Source organism: Peromyscus californicus, unplaced genomic scaffold (genome assembly GCF_007827085.1).
Source record: "Peromyscus californicus insignis strain IS unplaced genomic scaffold, ASM782708v3 Scaffold_1__1_contigs__length_55948999, whole genome shotgun sequence".
Classification (NCBI taxonomy): Eukaryota; Metazoa; Chordata; class Mammalia; order Rodentia; family Cricetidae; genus Peromyscus; species Peromyscus californicus.
The window spans coordinates 29,693,829-29,713,431 of record NW_026294492.1 but is presented as its reverse complement, the minus strand read 5'-3'; the positions used below and the strand labels follow the sequence as shown (position 1 = coordinate 29,713,431).

Sequence of the window (19,603 nt, the reverse complement as noted above, 5' to 3'; positions counted from 1 at the left end):
CAGGACTCTCAAAGTTGGATTGGTGGAAACAATGAACCATTGACTGGCTTCACATGGCGAGGTGGTTGTGAAAGAGAAACCACAGGCATACAAGTCTGGAATGAAGTCTTTGTGATTGATAGACCTAATGGAACGAAAGTAAAATTCCATTTATACTTTCTATTTCCTCCTGTATGTTTTCATGAGCAATTTTCTGGTATTAAAATTTAAAACAACAAAACGATTAATGTCAGGTGCTTTAATGACTAGGGTGTTAAAATGTATGATATATAAATACTTTTCTTGATTTAATTACTTTTGAACTTTATCACTTAATGTTTGATTTTTGTAGGCATTTTTGGTGACCGTTTTACTAAGTATTTTAAACTTACCCATTCCTAGGTGGCTGTGCTGCTAATGGATACCCAGGGTGCCTTTGATAGCCAGTCAACCATTAAGGACTGTGCGACAGTGTTTGCTCTGAGCACGATGACTAGCTCTGTCCAGGTGAGGACGTGCGCCGTCACCAGCTCTTCTAACCACCTTCGCACGACCTCCGCAAGTGCTTTTCACGGAAGGAAATGGGTTAGAAGTTAGAGCGACTTGTGCTTCTTATTAGTTACTTACATTTCTGTGTGCGCTTTTCTGGCTCATGGTGTAAAATTAAATATAAAGGGTGAAGTGAGTCACCTTTGCTTTATTTTTTATCATCATAGAACCAGTTTTTTATTAGCTCTTGGAGAATTCAGTGATCATATTTACTCCCTTCTCCCAGCTCTTCCCAGATCATCCCCACTTCCCTACCAACTGTGTCTTCATTTAAAAAGTCAACAAACCATCCTGTCCAGTTTGGGTGTGTGTCCATCCACTCAGCTTGGCTAACCTGTCAGAGGCCACACCCTTAACGAGAACTGACTCTTCTTCCAGGAGCTGCCATGTCAGGAGCCCTTCAGCTAGAGGTGGAACTTGCTGTCTTGCTCCCCTCTCTGCTGGGATTCTGTCTGGTCTGAGCTTGTGCAGTTCTCTTTTTGATGGAAAAGTTCTCTCTTGGCCTCCATGGATGCCTGGCGTGCATATGGTGTACATACATATATTCAGACAAACACTCGTCCACATAAAATAAAAATAAATCTTTATAGGAAAAGTTACTGGGTAATAACTGTAATTAAAATCAATTGTATGACTCCTTAACCAAAACAAAACACCAAATAATTAAATAGCAACCTAGTTTTCTATTTGGTATCTTTGACAGTTCTTGATTATTTGAACTAAAGGAAATAAAAATGTAAGAATTAATATTTATTTATTTAGGTTTTTCAAGACAGGTTTCTCTGTGTAGCCCTGGCTATCCTGGAACTCACTTTGTAGACCAGGCTGGCCTTGAACTCAGAGACATTCCTGCCTCTGCCTCCTGAGTGCTGGGATTAAAGGTGTGCGCACCACTGCCCAGCAAGAATTAATATTGAATTTAGAAATTCAGATGATAGTTAGAAATTGACAGCACCGCTTTGGTTTAGAAGGGGATACGTCCCCTGTGTATCACTCACACTCTAATTGTGCTTGTTCTCCCAAGTCCCCCCTGTTCAGCTAGATGACCTCTGTATAATTTAGAGTGTTAAGTTGACATGTATCAGATTGTGTTCCTTTTCTTTTTTGGAATCATTTGTGGTTGATAACTCCCTGGCTCAAAAATAATGATTGAAGTATGGTCTCTCAAATCCTGCTGGGGATAGTATATCAGGAAGGTGTCTGAATACGCTAAGTTGTCCTTCCTGTGGTAGTTCATAGCCAACACTGTCACATGTCTTAGAACTTTGTGATTCTGGTAGTGTCTGAAACATCAGCTGTCTGTTGAATCTCCGCCCCCTTTTTTCACAACTTAAAGCACCTGAGTGGGAAGAAGACTGGGTATTACTGTATGCAAAGAGGGGTTCTTTTCAGCCTCGTTCCTGTTAGAGCCAAGGATCTGTCACCACTCACTCAGCCATACTCCTGACGACCCTCAGAAATCCTGCGTTTTTGTTCTTTTTTCTCTGTAGATCCTGAGAGGCAGCAGAAGCCATCTTTTTCTAGTTGTATTTCACGTTTTAGCTCCTCAGTTAGATGATGCTAGCTAGGGCTTGCCTTGTTTACATTATAATGAAGGAGCTCTCTATCCCAAACTTTGTCTGTTGCTATTCCTTGGTTTCTAGAACTTTTTGATGGTAGGAGATTTGGTTTTGGACAACTTACACAACTCATTTTCTTGACTATATAGAATGAGGATTTTACTTATCCTGCCTATCTCCTGTGCAGTTGTGTATTATAAGAGATGAGATCTAAATGAGCGGATGCATATAATAAAACGTATATTTTATTTGTGTGTGTGTGTGTGTGTGTGTGTGAGATGGGGGATAGTAATGGAGATTGAATTGTGGTGTATGCCAGCAAACACTCTCCCACTGAACTATAGGCCTTTGGAAGGTTGTTTTCTTCCTTAATTAACTTGTGGCTTCCAGCCATGGTGGTTCACTTCTGTAACCTCAGCACTTGGGGAGCTGAGTTAGGAGCTCATGAGCTATGTAACAAGAGCTAATTAGGGGCCATCCTGGGCTACATAGCAAGAGGTGAAAATATTTTTTTCTTTTGGGCTGGTAGATGGATGACAATTGATCGTGTTTACTTTTTCAACAGATTCTTAGGACTTACTGAGTACAAGGCAGTATACTAAGTATACCCAATGATTTAAGATAGATAACTGGTGCCAATCTCTCTTTGTTCTTACAGTCTACGCCTTACAGTGTTCTAAAAGTTTAGGCCCACATGGATAAGAATAAATTGGTTATGTTGTTAGCTCTTTGTATTTTAGATACCTTGCTGGGATTAACCAGTGACTAAGCATCCCCATTTGGTGTTCACTCTTGACCTCTCAAGTTTACCTAGATTATCACCGATTGGTTGTTAGAACAAATTGTTCTCCCTGGAGCGACCACATTTACTGATGCTGAGTTCTGCCTCAGAGCTTGTGTCTGCAGGTGTTGCTGCAGTACTAGCCCTGGTTCTTTCTAACGTCTGTCTGTCACGAAAGGACTGGACCTAACGCCCCCTCTCCAGGGTATCCTCTGAGAACAGAGAGCAGCCACTACCCGTTCTGCTCTGTCTGGGAAAGCCTCCAAAACATTCTAAAAAGGGCAATAGTGCCACCTACTGCTGCTTTTACTGGTTTCTGTGGCCTGGTGAAAAGTCCATGTTGCTTAGGCTCATCAGTTCAAGTAAGAAGAGACATGCCATGTGTGAGGATGCGTGCCAATAATTGCAGCACGCTGAAATCTTAGCACATGGGAGGCAGGCACAGGAGAAGTAGAAAAGTTTGACGTCAGTCTGGACTAAGTAGAGAATCCTTTTTAAAAACCCAGAACAGAACCAAACAACCAAAAACCCAGAACCTACAGAATGAATATTTATTCTGTACCAAGAAGAAACACATTTTTCTAAAACTTTTGCCCCTCACATTTACCAACTTAGACAATGAGTGACACAGTCTTTCCCTCCCCCCATGAGTGTGTCTACACTCACGAATTTACTGCTCTTTCTTAATAAGAAATGCTTTCAATATACCACTGCTTTAAAGAGTGGCTAAGGGGGTTAGGGATTTAGCTCAGTGGTAGAGCGCTTGCCTAGCAAGCACAAGGCCCTGGATTCGGTCCTCAGCTCCGGGAGAAAAAAAAAATAGTGGCTAAGTGATTAATTTGTGCTGAGGGCTAAAATAACCTTCCTAATTATAAGGGATTTTATACTCATTAAAACATTGATAAAAACAGAAGACATTTTGTTTTAACAGGTATATAATTTATCCCAGAATATTCAAGAAGATGATCTTCAACACTTACAAGTATGTCTTAGAGAATATATGCCAAAGTATTAAAACTTACTTCTTTCTTTACTGTAAATTCATGTTTAGAAGTCTGTAATATTTTTGAATTTTGTATGGCTTTAAAGAAACGGTTGATTGCTTGACTAGAGGACATTTCTGATATACTCGATTCATTGGCCAGTAAAATGCCTGACTTTCAGATAAGAATAAAGATGCTGACATCTACTAGTCTGATATAAACAATGTTAGAAATGACTTCTTTCAGGCTCTCTGGCAGCATTATTTTAAATAACTTGGTTTGATAGTTATTTACAGAGTATGGAAGACTTGCAATGGAAGAGATCTACCAGAAACCATTTCAGGTAAGGAGGTGTTCTAGCACTTTAAAAATGTACTGGTGAGAAGCTTCAAGCCCCAAGGACATTACAAACTCATTTCGCACCAGAGTTAAAACAAACTATTGGCATATCGTCATCAGCTTGATAGTAGTTGAAGCCCAACAGGACAGGAAACAAGGAATGACTGGATTACTTTGCAGTACTTTACTTGGGGGAGGATACACCTCCTAACTGGACGTCATTAACTCCAGAACTTAAGACAGTAGAGAAGTTAAGACAGTGTGTCAGATTTGTTTTACACCTGATAAACTATTAGAAAGTGTTAGAGGTTTCCTTTTTTGTGATGTAGTCCAAGTTGAAGTCCGTCTCCCTGCTAGTCTTCGTGTCATGTGGAAGAGTTTGGGTGGTATGTTTTTTTGAGCTAGCTTGCAAGCTGCTATCCGTACTGTTGACTGCAGTGAGCGGGAGAGAAGGAGCACTGTGTCTGCCTGCAGGTGTGTGGGCTTCTTCCTGTGTGATCATGTTAGTGGGTTTACATGGATTTTGCCTCATTTTTATCTGGCACTTCTGTTTTAGGCAATCACTTTTATGAAACTATTTGTTTTGTACATATTGATGAAATATACAAATACATTTGGATATTTATCCACCTAGGAGACATTTGCCAGTGTCTGGGAATATTTTGACTGTCACAGCTTTGAGGGGAGGTTAATGCTACTGGCTTGTAATGTAGAGGCCAGAAATACTTTACTATTACGCAAAGGGCAGCATTGTACAAGTAATTATATGGGTCAAATTGGTAGTGTGAAGAAATGGAACTTTGTATGGGTAAAACATTTGTGAAAATGATCTCTTTAATAGCAAATTAAAGTCTGTAACCAGTGTAGACTTAGCCATCTCGAAGTAGTTCTAGTTATACAGACTGATTTAGAATTATGATCTAAATTCTCTGATATACCTGCTGTTCATATGACTCTTTACATGGAGTGAGTGTCTCAAGTGGAGATGATTAGTTGGTGCAAGGGTTGGGAAGTTGCTTTAGGTGGGCCATTGACTGTAACCATGAAGAGTGTACTAACCATCTGGTTATGGTCACCTTTTTTTGTTTTTACAACTTTGGTGCTGGGGATTGGACCCAGGACCTCAAGAATGGCAGTCATGTGTTCTGCCTACTGAGTTATTTATATAAAGGAAGTTTTCAGTAAACTTAGAGTTTTGTAAGAAGTGATTTGTATTTTCTTCTGTATGTAGACGTTAATGTTTCTGATTCGGGATTGGAGTTATCCTTATGAACATTCGTATGGTTTGGAAGGTGGAAAACAATTTCTTGAAAAAAGATTGCAGGTAAGCCCCATTTCCTGGAGAGAAAGTATATGCTTCAGGCCAGGCAAAGGAGCGGGCTTCCTGGACTGCCTGACATTACCAGTTACTGTCGTGGTGGTAAATGAATTGTCCTGGTCAAACAATGCTGTGTAAGTGGTGAACAGTTGCCAAAGAAGATACTCTATTAAATCAAAATTAAGAAACAATTATTCCTCTCTCGAGTGAACTACCTACCAGTAAATATTCAAAGACTGATGTTTTTGAAGGAGACTATTATGATGATGATGATGATGATGTCTGGATGTGTACATGTCATAGCATATGTGTTCAGGTCAGACAACAACTTTGTTTGTTAAAGGATTTTTTTTCCCCCCCTGAGACAGAGTTTCTCTGTGTAGCTTTGTGCCTTTCCTGGAACTCACTCTGTAGCCCAGGCTGGCCTCGAACTCATAGAGATTCGCCTGCCTCTGCCTCCTGAGTGCTGGTATTAAAGGCATGCGCCACCACCGCCTGGCTCAGAAAACAGCTTTGTGTGATTGTTTCTCTCCTTCTACATTGACATGGATTCTTGATACCCTGCTGAGGTCATCAGGCTTGCATGGCGGCTTCTTTTCCTGGTAAACCATCTAGGCCTTTTAAAGAATTCAGATATCCTCATTCCTGTGCACTATGTTTCACGGAAGTATTCCTGGAAAAGGACCTCATGACAAGGTCATGCTCCTTTATCCTTAAAGGCACTTTCCTGTGAGACTACTCAGGTACACGTTCTACACTCCATCTCCACATCCAGAAGACAGTGGAGAGAAATCCTTTTACTATGTGTTTATTATAGTAAAATAAAAAAATATATGTATAACAAAATGATAATTATTTTATTATATATAACAAAATGATAATTATTTTATTATATATAATAAATGATAATTGTTTTACTATTATGATCTTTTATTATCAGAAGATTTTGTGTGTGGCATGGTACATTTCATTTCTCAACTGCATTCAAACACTTGGCACAGTATGATTTTCTTATTTCTAAAATTAGGTTAGCCAGGTGGTGGTGGCGCACGCCTTTAATCCCAGCACTCGGGAGGCAGAGGCAAGCGGATCTCTGTGAGTTCGAGGCCAGCCTTGGCTACAGAGTGAGTTCCAGGACAGGCTCTAAAGCTACACAGAGAAACCCTGTCTCGAAAAGCAAAATAAATAAATAAATGAATAAATGAATAAATGAATAAATAAATAGAATAAAATTACTCTGTCTCGAAAAGCAAAATAAATAAATAAATAAATAAATAAATAAATAAATAAAATTACTTACTCTTAGATTATTTGGAAGGCATTTTCAGACCTGAGAGGTAATTTATCAGGTTTATTTTTTCAGGTTATTTAGAAGAAAGCAACATATAATGTATTAGTCATACTAACTAGACTCTGAAGTATATAATTCAAAGACAAGGTCTTAAAGTTATTATGGTGATACATCCAGTCACAAGACTGCTCATATTTTAATTATGCAGCTTGATGAGTTTGTAAAATGAGCGTAGATGTATAACTTGTGCCCAGAAACACCCAATTCCATATGCTTACCCCCCTGAAAACCTCTGTCTATCACTTAACAGGTTTTGTTTTTGTACTTCATACGAAGTATGAAAAGGCTCACAGAGACCCGCTTACCTATTAGTTCATTCTTGTTACTATACAGTGTACACTGGTAACAACTGCCTTTCATTCTGTCGATGGAGATTTGGGTAGTTTCCAGGTTGTAGTTATGACCAGTGCATGTTTTGTTAGAATGGCCTTTTAGAAGACTATTTGGGAGAAGGCATGAGTTAATTAATATCTCAGCATGCAGTCAGGGAGTGGTGACTGAGCACTGAGGAGGCAGAGGCGGCAGGTGGACCGTTTAGGAGTTCAAGGCCAGCCTGGTCTGTGTAGAAGGTTCCAGGCCAGCCAGGGTTACATAGTGGGACCCTGTCTAAAAAACCTCCAAATCTAGACATGCTAGCAATCATTTAAAATTATTTATTTATTTAAGTTTATTTATTTATTAAAGTTTAGGACTTTCTTTCATGGGCTGGTAAGATGGTTCATCAGGTAAAGACTAAACCCAGTGACCTCAGTTCCATCTACTAGGACCCATATAGTAGAAGGAGAGAATAATTCTTGAAGGTTGACCTCTGCATGTGTGCCTTAGCATGCATGTGCTCTCCCCATCCCTATATGCAGGTGCGCGTGCGCGCACGCACACACACACACACACACACACAAATATATAATGTAATAAAAGTGTTGTGTGTGAGTTTGTATATCTGTGTCAATGTGTTCATGGGAGTACCGTGCACTTGGAGGCCGGAAGTGTTGGATGCCCCTGGAGTTGGAGTTACAGGCAGTTGTGAACTTCCTGATGTGCGTGCTGGGAACCAAACTGGTACCCTGCAGTAGCAATGTATGCTCTTGACCATTGAGACATCTTTCCAGCCCTACACTGCAGCTTTTGGACTGTACTTTATATTTTGCTAGTGGCTGTCTTTTAATTTTAGGTAAATTAATATTTTGCTTTTTTTTGGCTTCAGTTTGTTTACTGTTATTTTGACATAAGCACTTTAAAGGCAAATCCTTTATTAGTTTCTAAGTCATAATCACAACTTGTTATTCATGTATTAGATACTATAATTAATTGTTTGAATGTTTTGGAACATCAGACAGCTTTCTCTAAAAATGCCTTTCAAGTTGATAAAAGCGACCAGAAATAAACTTTTAGTAGCAATAAACAAAAGTGCCCCTCCAGAGTAGCGTGAGTGTGGTATGTATGTATGTGGGTATGTATGTGTGTCCTTTTTAAAATTTAAAAAAAAAAAATCTCTTTACCACTTTACTCTTTATTTTTTCTCTCAGGTAAAACAGAACCAGCATGAAGAACTCCAGAATGTCAGGAAGCACATTCACAATTGTTTCTCCAATCTGGGCTGCTTCCTTCTACCACATCCTGGTCTTAAAGTCGCAACGAATCCTAGCTTTGATGGACGGCTGAAAGGTGGGGATTCCCACGCATGCTAACCTTATTTATCAGTGGTAGCAGCTGAAAGTTTGTATTATATTTTGTTTTTATTTTTGAGATTATAATGTGATTACGACATTTCTCCCTTCCCTCTCCTTCTTCAAACCCTCCCATATACCCATCCTTGCTCTCTTTCAAATTCATTTCTCTTTTTCATTGTTGTTCATGCATATGTATGTATGTATATACATGTCTGTTTCTAAGTATAACTGCTCAGTCTGTATAATGTTAAATCATATGTATGTTTTCAGGGCTGACCATTTGGTAGGGATAACCACTTGGTTTGCTCCTCCATGGGGAAGACTAGTTCTGATCATTGCTTAGCTGCCTGTAAATGTTTCCTTAAGTGTTCTATTCTAGTGACAGCTGTGTAATGCAGTGTTCTCTTGTGTTGGGTCTAGCCCGCCTGTGGTTGCTTTGCTGCTCTTCAGCATACTGATTAGCCCTTTTTTTTTTTCTTCCATTTTTTTGGTTTTTCGAGACAGAGTTTCTCTGTGTAGCTTTGGAGCCTGTCCTGGAACTCACTCTGTAGCCCAGGCTGGCCTCGAACTCACAGAGATCCGCCTGCCTCTGCCTGCCGAGTGCTGGGATTAAAGGCGTGCGCCACCACTGCCCGGCCTGATTGACCCATTTTATGATGTGCTCTTGCTAAGAGCATTTCACAACTTACCCTGATTGCAGTCTGCTAAAAAAGTTTCACTGTCTTCTTGAGTTGATAGACTCAGAGCTGTGTGTGATTTCAGGATTATTCTAAGTGTGATGACAGACGAGTTGAAATAGATATGATTTATACTGTAGCTACAAAACCAGTCTAATACAGAAATGTAGTATAGTAGCCTGTATGATTTGCTCTTTTTGAAGAAGATACTTCAGTTACTGTAGAATTTGTTTTGAAAGTCACCATTTGAGCTGGAAGGATTATGGGGAAATGGGAGGAATGGGATAGTAGAGTAATAGGGATTTTTTCTTGTAGGAGACATGGCATATTTAGATAAATTTTTTAGAAAAAAGAATAAACTTAAGTAATAGATGCTATGTACTCTTCATAACCAGAATTTCATGGTTCTGTCAGTGAGGACTTGTTTTTGGACTAATGTTGGCTAATTTCATGTCCATCAGATATCGATGAAGACTTTAAACGGGAGCTTCGGAATCTGGTCCCATTGCTGCTTGCTCCTGAAAATCTGGTTGAGAAAGAGATAAGTGGCTCTAAAGTCACTTGTAGAGATCTTGTAGAGTATTTTAAGGTAAGTGAACTCTGAGCTAAATGGCTCTGTCTAAAAAAGAAATGTAGTTAACTTTTAAAACATCTTTATGTATAAGAAATGTACTTTCAAGCAAAAAAAATGTATATTTTTCTGCTTTGAATTCATTGTATCAACATTAAGGAGGTATCAGGGTCTGGAGAGATGGTCCAGTTGTTAAGAGTACTTGCATAATCATGAGGACCAGAGTTCGCATCCTAGACACCATGTGAAGAGCTGGCCATCACACACGTTTGTGACCAGCTTTGAGAGGGTGGGGACAGTAGGCTGGATAGGGCTTGCTGGCTGCTGGCTGCTGGCTACCAGCTCAGTGAGAAAATAGGAAAAAAAGTCATGAATCATAGAGGTTGTGTGTGTATACACCCAGACTCATATGCACATAGATACTCACAGAAGTGTGTGCACATGGGACAGACACACACACAAGTAAACGATAAATCTTCTTTAAAAGAAGGTTACAGTACACTGTGTCTTCTCTTTAGTGATACTCTTTGTTCTCAGAGTTATCCTTCCTCTTCTGCACCCCTGATGTGGAGAGAAGAGCCATTCATCATATTGTAACACAGCTCTGTTATTTTGAGTGATACCTGGAATTGGCTGCATAATTTTATATCCCGCATTCTCACAGAAATCTTCCCTTAGAGTTTGGAGAACTAGCAAGAGTAGTTAAAAGTATCAATTCTAGTTTTTGAGTCTAAATAAGTTACTTGTGGAGATCTTTTTCCTGTTAGAACATGTTGATCACACAATGAATTAATAGTAGTTGTAGGAAGATGGGTGAGAAATACAGCTAATGAAGTGAATGTAGATGCTTATCACAATCCTTGTTTAATTATGAAATAAGTTTGAGGCAGTAGAAAGTTGAGGTGAAGACTCCTATTTGAATGCCATAAACTTGTCTTCCTTACTCTTTCCCTCTCTTTTTGTTTGAGAATTTTATCCTTGTGTGTAATGTGTGTTTGTTAAATCCATAGTCCATTCCCTCCCTGCAGCTCAGCCTCTAGCCCCACCCCCACTTTCCCTTGAAACTTCATGTATGTTTTTTTAAGCCCAGAGCTATTTCTTATGCTTTGACTACAAATTAGGATTTCTTTTTCCTTTGAGTTAAAATATTTAAAGTAAAATGATGGATTAAAGTGTTTTCTAACGTTTAGTTGAAACATTGACAGTAGGAGAGATACCTTTTTATATAATGGATGATCTTTTACACACAAAATTCTTAAATGTGAGGTACAACTTCAGACAAGTTGTAATTAGAAACATTTCTGTAGAGTTTATTTGGCAACATTCCTATGTGATAATATTCAGAACAGGATTAACTTTGTTCTACTACAAGTATGAGTTTTAAGGCCAAGAACTTCATTTTGGTGGTGTGAACTATTATATTTAATATGTCTTTGGGGACATAGTATCAAATTGCATTTTATACCAATACAATGAATATTGTATCTTTTAAGGCATACATTAAAATATATCAAGGAGAGGAACTACCACATCCAAAGTCTATGCTTCAGGTAAGAGAAAGTGGGTGGGGGTGGTGTGGTTATATACGGTGTGGCTGTATATGATTGAGGGAGAATTAAAATCATGGCTTTAGAGGGATACGGAAAGTGGAAGGACAAGAGCTTTATTGCATACAAATAGATTATATGTACTTAAGATAACATGAACTCTAAGGTTTGTATAAGGTTTTTGTTCTTGTTTGTTTTGTAACTGCAAATGGCAGACCCTGAGCATGCATTGACTATTAGAAATGGGAGCCTTGCTACTTTGTCTGCAGGTACTGAAAGCTACAAAAATTATGTTGTGTAAGTGGTTTATCCCTCTGAACTAAATGCTTTTGCCCTGAGTCTTTGATGAAGGGATGCTGCTTGATATAAGAATTAGTTTCATTTGCTAGTAATGAGCTTTTTCTAGTGCAGGTAGACTCTCTGTGTGTGTGTATGTGTTCTTTTGGGGCACTGTTATTTGTAAACACTTTCTATGTTTTAAAATTTGCCACTTGGGGCAATTCCTCAGTTGTATAGTGGATTAACAGTATTTATATTAAAGCTCATGGAAAAAAAAAACCCAACAACAATTTAAATACACAACAGCTTGTGTATTTAAAAGTGACTCTTGTGTGAATGTGGTTGTTCATACAAGGAATTTTTGATTCCCGGGGACTCAGCACATTTTGGGATTACGTCTGTTTACCTCTGTCTGTTTTTTGAGCACATGTGATATATATCATCTACAAACCCATTTTAGTACAAACTCCCTTAAATCGCAATCAGACAAAGAGTCCTATTAAGCCTTTTTCATATCCTTTATACTGATACATACTTCCAAAGGAAATTAAAACTAGAGATTGGTATTTTTCTGTTCATTTTCAGAATTATTTGTTGTATATAATCTATTATGTTAATAGGAATTTACAGTCACAGGGTACTTTTTTCCCACAGTAATGGTATATTCAATTTTTATCTTTTAGGCAACAGCTGAGGCTAATAACCTTGCTGCAGTAGCAGGAGCAAGAGACATCTATTGTAAAAGTATGGAGCAGGTTTGTAACTCTTGTTAAGCTTCATGCTAGGTAAGAGTAGAAGATACTCCATATTTAAAGTAATTGAATTTGTGCTCCTTACATATTGTCGTGCTACCTTAATCTGTCATTGTTCTTTGTGATCTCTGCTGGCATAAGCTGTTGGAAAGTAAGTCACCTGGCTAGCTAGTGTACAGGATACAGGAACTCCACTTTTAATAGTGGGATTAAATAACAGTGTTACTCTTAGCCCATGGCGGGAGAAGTGACTGGAGCCTAAGACCAGCAGCAGCAGCAGTCTCTGCACTAATCTCGCTCAGCTCTGAAATACTGTGTGCTGTGTGTTCTTCAGTGCTGCGGTGGTTTCCTAGTGATAGAGAGGAGGCGGGGAGCAGGTCACCGCTGTGTCTTCCGTCCCGGTGCCTCCGTCCCACGGAAGGTTCCTTGATTGAGGCAGTTAAACATGAAAGCATAGGATCTGACTGCTTAGGAGTTAGTATGCTCAAGTGTAAAACCGAGCCTGTAGTGGTTTCATTTGATGAGACTAAATGTGTGAGCAGGGCACGCCTCCCAGGGGTTGCTTCTGGCATGTAATCGCCTTTGACTCCGGCTTGTGCAGGTATGTGGTGGTGATAAGCCTTACATCGCACCTTCGGATCTGGAGCGAAAACACCTGGACCTCAAGGAGGCGGCGCTGAAACAGTTCCGTTCTGTGAAGAAGATGGGCGGAGACGAGTTCTGCCGTCGCTACCAGGACCAGCTGGAAGCTGAGATCGAAGACACCTATGCAAATTTTATAAAGCACAATGATGGCAAAAATATCTTCTATGCTGCTCGCACCCCCGCCACCCTGTTTGCGGTCATGTTTGCTATGTACATAATCTCAGGACTGACCGGCTTCATTGGCCTAAACTCTATAGCCGTCCTATGTAACCTCGTCATGGGGCTAGCACTGACGTCCCTGTGCACGTGGGCGTATGTTAAGTACTCTGGGGAGTTCAGAGAAATTGGAACAATGATTGATCAGATTGCTGAAACACTCTGGGAACAGGTTGGTATCTCTCTTTCGGTTTTGCAGTGACTAATCTTACTTGTGTGTGATTTCCAGCTCCCACTTCCTACCTTATTTGTGTACCTGCTTTTCCTCTATGAAGATGGCGAGAGCATGGGCTTTTGTTGTTGTTTTGATTTTGTTTTAAATGTAGAATCTCATTTAGTTAAAGGTTTGTTTCTCTATTCATAATTATAGTTTACTTTGGTTAGCTTCAATCTGTAATTTTTTTGGTTGATTCTTAGTAATAAGTCTGATGATTATGCCAGACAGTTTGCAGGGTGACTAGATTTACTTATAATAGTTTTCTTTGAGAAAAGAAAATACTGTCAATGAGCACTTTTAAAGGTAAGGAAAGGAAGTTTGGAAGTACAGTCAGTGCTTTGGGGAAGAAAATGCAATTTCTTCTAACCAGTATTAGCAAGAAACAGTGTAGGAGAAATAGTGGATGTTAGGTCTTCATGTCTTCTGTGAAGATGGTGACAATTTACTGCAGCCCTCCAAGGAGTAGTGCCACAGAGATTGTCCAGAGGAAGAGAGAGAGAGTGGACAGAGCAGAGTACCACAGACAGAGGCCACATGAGTTGTCTTTCACATGAGCTCGCTGAGTGCTTGCTCAGCAATGCTCTACTAAGGAAAGATGTTTTATATAGTCCACCTGGTACTTGGGTATAGGAATTTCTCTGTGGTGGTTGTTAAAATATCTTCATTAAGTACGCAGACATCATCTCATCCTTCCGAGGAGCAGAATGAAAGCTGAGGTGATTACTGCTGAGCAATAGGAGAGGTGTTTCCATGTCGTTTCTGGGTCAGTGAGGCCCTGGGCTAGGATGCACGGGTTCATGTTCAGTTAGCTTTCAGTTCAAAGGCTGAAGGAGTCCACCATGTTTTCTGAAGAGAAGTGATAGTTACTGACTTTTCTTACAATAATATCATCATGACTGTATACACCAGAGGTTCTCAGCCTCGCTGATGCTGCGGCCTTTAGTACAGTTCATGCTGGCCCCCCACCAGAAACGTACTCTCTTTGCTGCTTCACAGCTGTGATTTTGCTGCTGTTACGAGTCGTAATGTAAATATTTTTGGAGATAGGAGTTTGCAAAGGAGATCTCTAGCTACAGGTTGAGAACCACTGGTATAAACTGACTCTATTAATTTGGACTTTTCTCTTTCAGAAATTACTCTTATGTATTAAGATCTCTTTTGGAGTTTGTGTTGGGACATTTTGTTTAGTTCAAAATTTTATCTTTTAAAATCAGTCTTACTGCTTTGTTGTCTTTTGATATTTTCTAATAGAAGATGGATTAAGAATTATCACCACGTGACTGCTTTAAAAATGATCTGCTTTAAGTCTTTGATCCAGTACTAGTCTTCTACCACCTCCATTTCAATACTGATGCAGTGTCTTCTGAAACGCTTTCTGTTAACATTGATTGTAGGACTTCATAGGTGCCATTTTCATAGAACATTTCCCGGGAGAATCTCAGGTGTGTCAAGTGATTTTCAGTGTAGTATAGTGAGCTAGGAGCCACAGGTCACGACCCCTAGTCAGAGAAGACTTGAGCTGTGTTCTCCAGGCCTTGTCTAAAATTTCTTTGCATTTCTCTTTTCCTTTGCTTCAGAGGAGTCCCAGGAAGGTGAGAAACCTACCAAGTCTGAAATTCTTCTAGTCTTTAACTCTAGCTTCAAGGCACTCTGAGTTACTCTCCTAACACGTCACTCCATGTTTTAGGTGTTTTCCAAACTGTTTGAAGTTACTAGACGTCGAATGGTCCACCGTGCTCTTTCTTCAGCACAGCGACAGAGACTGTCATCCAACAATAACAAGAAGAAAACTTAGACAGTATTTTTAACTTTCTCTCTCTCTGAAGTGTTCACACTTATACATGTAGGACAATAAGCAGGACCGTCTGGGCCGGTCTGCATAAATGCTGTATACATACCAGATTTGATGCTGCATAGAGGGTATGGATTGCACATCCGTCTCATAGGATTTGTAAAGGGTTTGAGTAAGAGGAAAGTAGTCATTTTGTTGCATTATCAGATGTCTAACTGCATTGTTTGTAGCATCGTAACTTTTTTTTTTTTTTTTGGGAGAAGCATCCTTTTATTTCTCACATTCCTGGTTATTTTTGTCATTGATTTGAATTGACTTTTTTATATCTGTTTTTATATGTACTCTTTTTTTACCTCATGTTTTTGTTTGTTTTGCACATTTCTCATACCACAGGTATTGAAGCCCCTGGGTGATAATTTGATGGAGGAAAACATAAGGCAGTCTGTAACAAACTCTATCAAAGCAGGCCTGACTGACCAGGTGTCTCATCATGCCCGATTAAAGACAGACTGACAGTTCATCTCCTCATGGACTCCACTCTCCCTTTTTTCATGCTTGCTGTACAATGAGAACTCAAATAAAAATAAACCAAAGTTTACAATCAACTGTAGAAGTAGGTTAGTGTAACTGGCTTCACAGATGGCTGCCACAGAGTGTGAACATGGCTGGTTGGTTTCCAGCCTTCTTCTGATGTCTCCTTAGACCTGGAGATGGCCGAGGAGCATTAGTTTATCATGCACATTTGTGCCATGTTTAATTCTTTTCTTTCTTTTTACGGAATCTAATGTTAGTGAAATTTGTCTTATGTAAAAGGATATTTCAGGGAAATATTTTAAGAAATCTATTTAGAGTCTCTTTAATATAGTGTCCCATTGAAATTTTAATTTTTAGAGAATTTATGAATCACTGTATCAAGAATCAGATCAGAATGACAATGAAGCCTTTATTGAGCCACTACATTAAAAGTGTATATTGCTTTACTGCCTTCAATGCCAGTATTACATAAATGCATGTATCAGAAATGTCACAGAAATCACATGACAACTCTTATAGCTGAGAAGGTAATTCTGAGGTGTACATTTGTCTTGCCTTTTAAAGTTTGTAAACCTGCCCTGAAGGGAGATGCATATCTGGGAAACTTAACTGTCCTTTTGCAGTTTAGCCTTCATGTACATAAAATATGCCGTTAATTGTATTGGGGGAGAAATGCCATCCAAAAATGTTGCCTACAGCTATGAGTTAAGAGTGTCTGTACAGTGTGTAGCTTTTATTTTCTAAAATTCACAGGTAGGGCATGTATATGAATTATAAATATATAAATACAATTTTGTATTAAAAGTTTTGTAGTTTATGGCAAAATCTGGTTCTGTGGTAGGCTAATAAGTACAGTCCCTGTGAAAGGAATGTTTGTGGCTCATGTCAGTGTGTGAATGCATAGACAATTTGAAGTTTTGATATATTTGTGATATTTATCTTCCTTGAGCACTGCAATCTCACCCCAAGGGAATTCAATGGGAATGTTTTATTGTGACTTGTCCTCTGTTGCATTTTAAAGTTATTTCCTGTAATTTATTTTCAGTACATAATTAAAAATTTGTTGTATATATAAAATGAAACTTGTGATTTTTTTTCTATGGAATTCCTCACCATATAACTTGTGTGTGTTCATGCTGAAAAGAGTGTGGGTTAGGGTACACCCAAGTTAGAGCTCAAGGTGTTGATCTCAAAGCTAAGCTGTAAGAGTTATTTTTCTGTGTGTGTTTATATAAGAATATTTGTTGTAAGAGCCTGCCTGGGCATTTATTAATTTTTCTTTTTCTCGCCCATCTCTCTGTCCCCATCTTTGTGTGTGTGTGTGTGTGTGTGTGTGTGTGTGTGTGAGAGAGAGAGAGAGAGAGAGAGAGAGAGAGAGAGAGAGAGAGAGTGTGTGTGTGTGTGTATGATATGTAAAGCTACCCTTTTTCAAGATTTTTATGTCCTCCGTACAAAGACCTATTAAAGCACCCATTTGGTTTTTAAGTAAGGAGAATTTAAATGTTGAGTTATATGCATGAAAGGTTTGCTGACTTTACTTTGGTTGGTGTATCTTGCCCCGACTCCCATTCCGGCCCTGGTTTTATGTGGATGTTTGTTTCTATCAGTAGTAACTGCTGCCCACTTATCCCATCCATTCTTACACAAAAGAACCATCTAACAGGGCTCTCTTTGTTCTCTAGCCACTTTGTTTTATGAATGCTGTAAATTGTTTTTATGAATGAAAAATAAAAGTTTGTTGTATACTAGCAGTTGTTCTGAAATTAAAAGCTTCCATTTTTTCTTCTTTTAAAGTGAAGTCTAGGCCATTTGACTCCATAGTATTTCTTGCTAAAACCAGTGTTTTCCCTCAAGAATTCTCTTCAGGACTCCAAGCAGGCACTTGAGTTTCACCTGGAAGGCTCTGGACATTGTTAAGCAAGAAGCAGTGAAAACACAAAAGATGGATTAAGACCAAACATTGAAATAACAGCTTCAGTATTGGTGCATTTTCTGTGGTACATTTTTTCCTAGTGTTACAAAATAGGCTTTTTTTTTTTTTTTTAAATTTAAAAGATGGTTTTTCTCAATGATCTGATTTATCTTTTTAAGACACACATTTTTTTGTGAAAGGAACAACCATTTGGGACTCTGCTGTTGAGTATGTCTTATTTTTCATGAATGTAGATTGCTAGTCATCCTTGCCTCTATAAAACATTTGTAAAATTAAATAGTGCTATTTCACGTGTGAGGCTTATGTTTTCTTTTTGTAAAATTATGTATTTGTGTATCTGTGTGTGGGTATGTGTACCTGAGTGCAGGTGCCTATGGAGGCCAGAAGAGGACATTGGATCCCTTTGAACTGGAGTGGTTGTGAGCTCCCCAATGTGGGTGCTGGAAACAGACCTTGGATCCTCTGAAGAGTAGATGGTGCTGTTAACCACAGCTTCTGTTTTCGAGCACTGAGCAGGGCTTGATTTTACTTGTGGAGTTGAACCAGGTAGGCTAGAGACTTCACTTCCTCCTGGAGCTCAGTGATTGGCTAAAATGGACGCCAGCATTCCCTCCCATCCCCTCCCTGTCACCCAGGATCCTCCTGTCTCAGGGGAGGACTGGGGATCTGAACTCAGGACCTAATGCTTACACAGTAGGCATTTAGCCCAGTGAACCCTCTCTAACCCCTCACCTTCATTTATATAGTCACTGAGGCTTAAGGGGGTCACTTACGTTGTTGGTTGTTTTTGCTCTTTTGGGGGGCTGCCACCCATAAATCCACACACAGAGTCTTATTATTACTTAAGAATGCCCGGCCATAGCTTGGCTTATTTCTCACCAGCTTTTCTTAAATTATCCCATTTATCTTTTGCCTCTGGGCTTTTACCTTTCTCTATTTCTGTATACCTTTTCCCTTCTCCTTACTCCATGTCTGGCTAGGTGGCTGGATGGCTGGCCCCTGATGTCCTCCTCTCGTTCCTTGATCTTTTTCTCTTTCTTTTTGATCTTTTCTTCCTTTCCTCCCAGATTTCTCCTTCCATTTGTTCTCTCTGCCTGCCAGCCCAACCTATCCTTGCCCCTGCCTCGCTATTGGCTGTTCAGCTCTTTATTAGAGCATCAGGTGTATTTATTAGACAGGCAAAGTAACGCAGCTTCACACGGTTAAACAAATGCAACATGAAAGAATGCAACACATCTTTGCATCATTAAATGTTCCACAGAATCGACAAATGTGACACATCATTTTTATTTTTTATTAAGAAATTTTCTGTTCATTTTACACACCAACCACAGGTACCCCTCTCCCTCCTCCTGCCCCCAGCCTTCCCCCCCAACTCACCCCCCATTCTCACTTCCTCCAAGGCAAGGTCTCCCATGGGGAGTCAGCAGAGCCTGGTACATTCAGTTGAGGCAGGTCCAAGCCCCTCCCCCTGAGCCCCCTGTGTAAGGTGTCCCACCGTAGGCACTAGGCTCCAAAAAGCCTCCTTATGCATCAGGGATGGATCCTGATCCCACTGCCAGAGGCCCTTAAGCAGGTCAAGCTAAACAACTCTCTCACCTATGTAGAAGGCCTGGTCCAGTCCCATGGAGGCTCCACAGCTATTGGTCCACAGTTCATGAGTTCCCACTAGTTTGGTTTGGTTGTCTCTGTATGTTTCCCCATCATGATCTTGGTGTCCCTTGCTCATAGAATTCTTCTCTCTCTCTTCGACTGGATTCCTGGAGCTCGGCCTAGTGCTTGGCTGTGGATCTCTGTGTCTGCTTCCATCAGTTACTGGATGGAGGCTCTATGATGACAGGGTATTTACCAATCTAATTACTGGGGTAAGCCAGTTCAGACACCCTCTCCACTATTGCTAATAGTCTAAGG

At 39.7% G+C, this 19,603-nt stretch overlaps 1 protein-coding gene across 3 annotated transcripts in view; it reads left to right on the top strand.

The window, feature by feature from the left end:
- Positions 1–17,982, top strand: part of Atl2 (atlastin GTPase 2) — a 49,073-nt gene extending 31,091 nt beyond the window's left edge. The window contains exons 3-14 of one of the 3 annotated variants that reach the window (XM_052746341.1): positions 4–138; positions 382–486; positions 3,800–3,850; positions 4,138–4,194; positions 5,422–5,514; positions 8,386–8,524; positions 9,668–9,795; positions 11,271–11,327; positions 12,287–12,358; positions 12,957–13,388; positions 15,011–15,025; positions 15,619–17,982. In XM_052746341.1, the coding sequence (XP_052602301.1) occupies positions 4–138; positions 382–486; positions 3,800–3,850; positions 4,138–4,194; positions 5,422–5,514; positions 8,386–8,524; positions 9,668–9,795; positions 11,271–11,327; positions 12,287–12,358; positions 12,957–13,388; positions 15,011–15,025; positions 15,619–15,738 (1,404 nt within the window). In that variant the 3' untranslated portion in view covers positions 15,739–17,982. Of the gene's footprint in view, positions 1–3; positions 139–381; positions 487–3,799; positions 3,851–4,137; positions 4,195–5,421; positions 5,515–8,385; positions 8,525–9,667; positions 9,796–11,270; positions 11,328–12,286; positions 12,359–12,956; positions 13,389–15,010; positions 15,026–15,120 lie in introns of all 3 variants that reach the window. The other 2 variants (XM_052746343.1, XM_052746344.1) reach the window with 2 other exon arrangements.
- The last annotated feature ends 1,621 nt before the right edge of the window (positions 17,983–19,603 follow it).